Source organism: Corythoichthys intestinalis, chromosome 9 (genome assembly GCF_030265065.1).
Source record: "Corythoichthys intestinalis isolate RoL2023-P3 chromosome 9, ASM3026506v1, whole genome shotgun sequence".
Taxonomy (NCBI): Eukaryota; Metazoa; Chordata; class Actinopteri; order Syngnathiformes; family Syngnathidae; genus Corythoichthys; species Corythoichthys intestinalis.
The window spans coordinates 13,708,130-13,715,078 of NC_080403.1; the positions used below are offsets into that span (position 1 = coordinate 13,708,130).

The window sequence follows — 6,949 nt, forward strand, 5'->3', positions numbered from 1 at the left end:
AAATCGTGATTTATCACGGGTATTTATTCCAAACCCACTTGCATTAGAGGAAAATCTGCAACATCGAATATACATATAGAGAACATATAGAAACACTTTTTGAAAATTGTTTTACCCATTCCAAATCCTTTGAACTAAGTATTAAAACATATTGCTCAATCACATTAACAATTTTAAGCAAAAAAGAAAAAGATGTATATAAATCTAGATGTTCCATTGTACATGCGTGGGCTTTTACAGGCCAAATTATACAGGACACGTCTTCGCTACAAATCCGCCAATCTCCGTGTAGACTGCGTTCTCCACAGTACGTCAAAAATAGGACAAAACATACCGGCTGCACACAAGTGCGGTACGGCAGCTTGCTTTTACCATGAGTTCGTGACACTATTTAATTACTGTTTTAAATTACATTCATAAAAACTCACCGTCCATCCTCATAGCTTCTACTATGGTGTAGGGTCATTATAGCGCTCTAGCGTCCACAGCTGGATGATGACGTCGGCAGGGTCACGATTTCATCCGATTTAGAATACAGCCCGTTGATGGGGAAGATTCAGAACGAGGAAAATGCGACGAAGAGAGCAGCTAAATGTCATTTTTTCAGTCTCTGTACTCCAAAATATTTTTACAGGTTATTCTTTTTATCTAAGTATTTTTCCCCAGTTGCTAGCTGAATGGTATGGTCATGACAAATAAGTCTTGTCCTATTGGGAATATGAAATACTGTATTAAAAATGCATTTATTCAGCACGACAGGGCAAAATTACTCCATAATGGTCAAAACTGTTGACTTCTTGCACCTCCCAAGCGATACTCTATGCCACTGGAGTTGGTCCGGCTTTTGTCATTTCCCTGCCCTGGTTTCGGAGAGCGTAAACAAACCTGGAGGCGTGACAGCTAGCCGACATGCTAACACGAACCCGCCGTTTTCAAAGCCTTATTCTCACCTTTCGAAGCGATAAATCACACAAAACTACACCGGATCGTATCACACTACGGCGGGATTTTCAATTGTCTTCAATGATCTGCAAATCCCCCAGCGGCGAACAAGTTACAGCTCGTCGTTCCCCTGCTGCGGGCAGGAGAGCTCGTTTGCCGGCGAAGCAGCTGGAGAATGACAGCCGGAAAAACCGGCTGACGTCGGAGAAGCGCGTAGCTGCCCTAGCCCAGCCTGAGGATAGTAGTCTATTGCCGGGCACACGAAGAGGGCAGAGGGGGTTGAAATTCTGGACGATATGAAGAAACCGCACGAGCGTAAACCTAGTATAACGCTTTCCCGGCGAGCATGCAAAGAGGACGAGGGCGGTGTGCGACAAGCTGCCAGTCGTTGGCCAAGTGGCATTCTCGGTGGACTAGGAGCATTGTCAGCCACAAGATGCAAGCCACCTCCTTATTAAAACGTGTACCATGATCCCAGTATTTGACATGATACAAAACACAACGTTTCCTCACTTCATCGTAAGTCCAATGGTCCCACAGTTGTCGGACTTGTTTTGGCCAATCGGCGGGGAACTGGAACTTTTTCAAACCCAAAAAGACTCACACACCTCTCCCTGATGCAGCAAAAAACGAATTCATCCGCAAAATCAGCTCAATCCGCAGTCCATCTGCATGCTATAAAGCAATGCTGTTTTGTGAAATGCTGACCCGGGTGACGTCACATTCGCATTCCTCCTCAATCCAGGAAGTCACTCATTTTCATGGCACGGGATTCAAAAAATTGAATATATGAATCGATCGCTTCCACACACATCCATTTCATTCAGGAGCATAAAATACAGCGTGAAATATGAAATAAACATGATTTTTGCTGTCATAGGCCCTTTAAGAGGCGAGGCTGGTGGGTTGGTCAGAGAATATTGTGTCTATGGCAGCGGTCTCAAACCGACTCCACAAAGGGCCGCAGTGGGTCCTGGTTTTTGTTCCAACAGATCCAGCACAAACAGTTCAACCAATGAGGTTTCTACTAACATAAGCAGCACCTGATTGCAATCAACTGATTACACTTGTAAGAAACCAGATTGGTGAAAAGGTATTTGTCTCGTTTGGTTGGAATGAAATCCAGTACCCCCTGCGGCCCTTTGAGGACCGGTTTGAGACCACTGGTCTATGGCTTTCTTTTCCTACAGAAGAGAGGCCATTACAGTAACTAAGAAAATGCTGTCAAAACTTTGGTTGTAGGAAAAAATGACCATTGTGACTCCTCACTCAATATTATTCAACCAGGAATTCTTCATCAAGTCAGTTCTGCTGTTGATTGTGTATTTCATGACGCAAAGTCAGTTACCTAAAGCTTTGCAGTTTTTATCTATTCAACAACATTAGAGCTCACAAAATGAATCGCGATCTCCGATTGCTTCAGCCCAGTACTGTGAAACTGTCATTTAATAGAGCTTGGCTCATAGTTATGAACACCGGAAACTTTTCTTCTCAGTGTAATTTCCTGCACCGTGTCCTTGTAACACAACAGATGTTCCCTTTAATCAATCAGTCAATCAAATAATACGTCAATCCTTTAATTCCAGATCGCAAAGGACATGGAGCGCTGGGCAAAGACTTTAAATAAGCAAAAAGAAAGTTATAAAACAAATGTCCAAACAGTGGGAGCATCGAGCAATGAAGAGAAAAAAGAGGCTGCAGATGCATGTTTCTCCATTTTTGAGAAGAAGGTAGTAGCACCTTAATATCCATATGTTATGGGTACATCAGAATTACAGTATTATACATAGATTTTCAATGGTAATCTTTCCTCTTAGCAGACGGGGGCCTTTGAGGTGCAGTCCCTCCTTACCGAACAGTTCAAGCTCACAGAACAGGAGACTCCAGCTAAGGTTTGTGCTCTGTCCCTCTTCTTTTTAATCACAAAGATATGAACTTTTATCCATTTTCTCCCACAGAGTGATCCGGTTGTCTCCACCGACAGGGACAGCGACCCAGAGGAAGGTGGATCGGATCAAAGAACTGACAACAGCATTAAAATAACTGACTGGGCCAAGATGGTTTGCCTCCTGTGTCGCCGGCAGTTCCCCAATAAAGAGGCTCTGCTTCGTCACCAGCAGCTCTCTGACCTTCACAAGGTGAGGATGAAGAAACAGCAAGTGATCTTGTCATGAATATTCTGAGCGCTGCCATCTGTTCTACTCACGTCGCTTCAGCACCAGATGGAAATTAAATGTTAAAATGCCATCAGTGTGTATATATATAATAAGAGTCATACAAACTTCTACCTTTATTTAAATAAATTTCACATTCGATGCAGTCATTTTAAAATATATTTGAGTACTACTATTTGTTTTAAACACTAAATTGTTGTACACATATTCATTATATACAGCCGTTTGGAAGTGTGTGTATTCATGTTTGGTGCTTTAACTTGCTTTCTGTTTATTGTTGCAGCAAAACCTGGAAATCCACAGAAGATCACAGCTTTCTGAAGCTGAGTTAGAGGACCTCGAGAGGAAAGAGACTGAGGTATTTTTTTAGCATTTAAAAGATCAACAATGTATTTTTTTATAATGAACTAGAAACTCCCAATGGGGAGGCAAAACCATTTTTTCAGGCAAGAAGTCATAAAATGTATTGTGATGTCTTTGTGAGAATTGAAAGTTACTCCAATATTTTTTTTTTGTTGATCCAATGCTTGAAGCGTGCATTTGCTGGCAATGAGTGTGGCCATAACTGTAGAACTTTAAATGGAGCCCATTACACAACAAACGCATAATACGTTCTGCAATTTCAACTATACTAAAAAACAAACCAAAAAAATTGCCAATAGTATCACCCTACAAAAATCTTCCTCTAGCCTCTATTACGTGTAGTGTGTGTCAGATGTCTTCAAAGGTATGACGTTTTACTTGATTTGATTGGAAATTGCAACAGAACATTTTACTGTACAGGCAACAACATTCATCTACTAACGCACTGCTTTCACTGATGCTATTCTGAATTTTCACGGCAATTTAAAAAATCTACACCGACAGCCAATAAGAGATTACTTAAAACCGGGTCGTTGGGGCTGTGATGAAACCAATATTGACTCCATATATATCTTATCAGCCTCCTTGACCACTAATAATAATAATAATATATGATATATTAGGCCTGAATGATATTGGAAAAAACTATTGTTGCGATTTTTGGGGGGTTTGCGATATATTGCGATATTTAAAAAAATGTATATATTTCATTTAAAGAATTTTTCACTAGATGACTTGAATAGCTGTTTGGAAAGACTTTGGGTGACTCACCATCACCACAGTGTAGTGATCCCTCGTTTTTCACGGTTAAGGGGGACCAGAACCCGCCGCGATAAGTGAAAAACCGCAAAGTAGCAGTAGTAGTAGTTTTTGGGTTTTTTTGCTGTGTGTTTTTTGTGCTCAATGTATCTATTCAGATTTAGCATTGGAAAGAGATACATATAAGACATGTTTTTTTCTCACTTTTCCCCCCAAAGTGATTTTAAAAAAAATGTATATAAATAAATGGTTTTTAAGCACTTCAAATGTCATAATTATGATCAGTTTTAAACATAACTGTCCAACCAAATCATTTTTGAACAAGAATAAAGTACTGTAGTAGATAAATGCTTGGCTTTATTAAATGCTTCTGTTTATCAACCTTAGCTGTGACCGTTGGAGTGACATGTAGAAATTTCAAACTCCTCATGATCACTTCTGGCATTTATATGTCTCCATCGTCTCCACACACACATTCATTCCAGCGCGCCTTCCTTGCAGGAACTGTTTAACAAGTTAAACTATGATTGACAAATTGCTGCCCGGCTTCTTTCGCCAGATCAAAGCCATCGTTAACTTTAATAAGCAAGTGCCGCAGTGACTGAGATGAAAAACGGGCTGGGAGATGGAGGGTGTGTGGCTGTGCGCAGAGCAGAAAGCAAGATGTATGTGGATTAAAATAAATAAACCTATCGCACGTGCTTGCAATGGGACTATCGCGCACGCGCACAACATGGCAATGTTTAAACGATATATCGTTCAGGCTTATGATATATGATGATAATGTTTGCTTTATAGCGTTTTTTATTTTTTTTTGCTGAAACTTTTAAGGCTTTAGCCAAGGTGAAAAAGCTGTTCCCGATAGCAATAATCAGCATAAAACATTCAGACTTCTTCCAGAAACCAAAAATGAAATGCCAGCCAAACATTACTACCTGTTCTTTCTTTGTATTTTTGCCATCACTGGTATGCTATTTTGACCAAAACATTTTTTGCCCATGTCATAGTTGAAATACAGAGACCGAGCTGCAGAGAGGAGAGAAAAGTACGGCATTCCGGAACCTCCTAAGAAACACTTAAGAACCACGAAGCGGCCTGCCCCAACAATGTAAGTACTCGTTACATTGAAGCAGGTTTGTTTCAGTCAACAGCTTAAGAAAATATATCTAATTCATTTAAACACTCAAATTTCTGAGAGGACTTTTTAAAAAATATTGTTTGAATGTGTAATCAAAAAACCGTACGAGAGTGACCCAAAGCAGAATTGCCAATTCTATAGAATTTTTATATTACAAGTGATTGTGTTATTTTAACTTACAGTGATCGACCATTGTTTTTTGGGTGATGGGAACTAAGCCCTGCTACCAACAGCAAAAGATCCAAGTATCATGAACAGATGTTCATAGATTAATATATTTAGTAATTAAGTTATTCAATGAACTTGTTCACTGCCAGTGACAGTGATCAATGTCCAATCGGTCTTACCTAAAGTCTAAAAGTGAATGATCATTGCCAGCCATTCATCCTACATCTGGTAACACCAATGGCTTTGAATGAGTTAATGAGGGATGAGGTGGGGTCCGTAATGAAGTAAAATGACAAAATTAAAAACAAATATTTTTTCTTTTAGAAATTTGGGGGGGGGTTCCAAATCAGAAATATAACACAATAAACAACCTCAAGAAACTTGCCGTTCTTAGTAAAAAAAAAAAAAACGTCATTCAAACCTGCCGCTCCTCCAACAGACACTACGATCAGCCCACCAAAGATGGCCTTACGAGTGATAACATCGGGAACAAGATGCTACAAGCCATGGGCTGGCAGGAAGGAAAAGGCTTGGGACGCCACCAGCAGGGCATCACTGTTCCCATCTCGGTGAGCGCATTCCTAACACCTCTCTTCACAGATGTTCTTGCCTCTCTTAGAAAACAATTAGCGCCAATCCCTGAGGGACATCAGCACTCGGTCTCCTCTAATGAGTCTTCATGTCTGCTCGCAGGCTTCCTTAAGGACCAAGGGCACCGGCTTGGGTGTTAAAGGGAGCAACTTAGAAATGCCAGCATCAGGAAACTACAAGGATGCTGTCCGTAAAGCCATGTTTGCCCGCTTCTCTGACATGGATTGAAAAATGCAACCTCAACCACATGATATTTTTATGAGAATAAAGCTCATCTGTTTATGATGTTCAGGTTTAAAGGCGCATATTCCAGCTTGGACAAAAGGCGGAATATGCCTGGGTTTGGTCAACCATTCAAATGCACATCGATAGTCATTGAGCATTAACAGGCTACGTAATAATGTGGCCTCTGAAATCATACTATGAGTTTCAGTGTAATTTTCTACATAATCTTTCCAAATGGCCATTCCATTTGCATAAACATGTACATGAGATTGTATAGTAAACTAAGATTCCTTAGCAATATAATCATTAAAAACGGATCTTTTTGGTCGCTCTTATATTTTATTCCCTGTGTCATACTGTGATTTTACAGTGTACACCAACCTGTCCACTATTGAAATCTAATGCAAGAGAGGTTTTTTGGGGGGTTGATTTAAATTTGGCTTCACACCTACAAAATTCAAAACTATTTCATCATTCAAATTAGGGATGTCTCAATCGCATATTTTTGCACCCGAGTCCACCCGAGTCCGACTCACCTGATTTTAAGAATCTGCCGAAATACAGAGTCCCGATTCAATACTGGGGGAAA

The 6,949-nt window shown here is 40.3% G+C and overlaps 1 protein-coding gene across 5 annotated transcripts in view; it reads left to right on the plus strand.

Moving 5' to 3' along the window:
• The window catches only part of LOC130921514 (RNA-binding protein 5-like), a 21,603-nt gene extending 14,898 nt beyond the window's left edge, over window positions 1-6,705 (plus strand). For 2 of the 5 annotated variants that reach the window (XM_057845515.1, XM_057845514.1), the window contains exons 19-25: window positions 2,529-2,672; window positions 2,763-2,834; window positions 2,901-3,080; window positions 3,400-3,474; window positions 5,246-5,346; window positions 5,984-6,113; window positions 6,238-6,705. In XM_057845515.1, the coding sequence (XP_057701498.1) occupies window positions 2,529-2,672; window positions 2,763-2,834; window positions 2,901-3,080; window positions 3,400-3,474; window positions 5,246-5,346; window positions 5,984-6,113; window positions 6,238-6,363 (828 nt within the window). In that variant the 3' untranslated portion in view covers window positions 6,364-6,705. Of the gene's footprint in view, window positions 1-2,528; window positions 2,673-2,759; window positions 2,835-2,900; window positions 3,081-3,399; window positions 3,475-5,245; window positions 5,347-5,983; window positions 6,114-6,237 lie in introns of all 5 variants that reach the window. The other 3 variants (XM_057845513.1, XM_057845512.1, XM_057845511.1) reach the window with 2 other exon arrangements.
• Window positions 6,706-6,949: the final 244 nt, after the last annotated feature.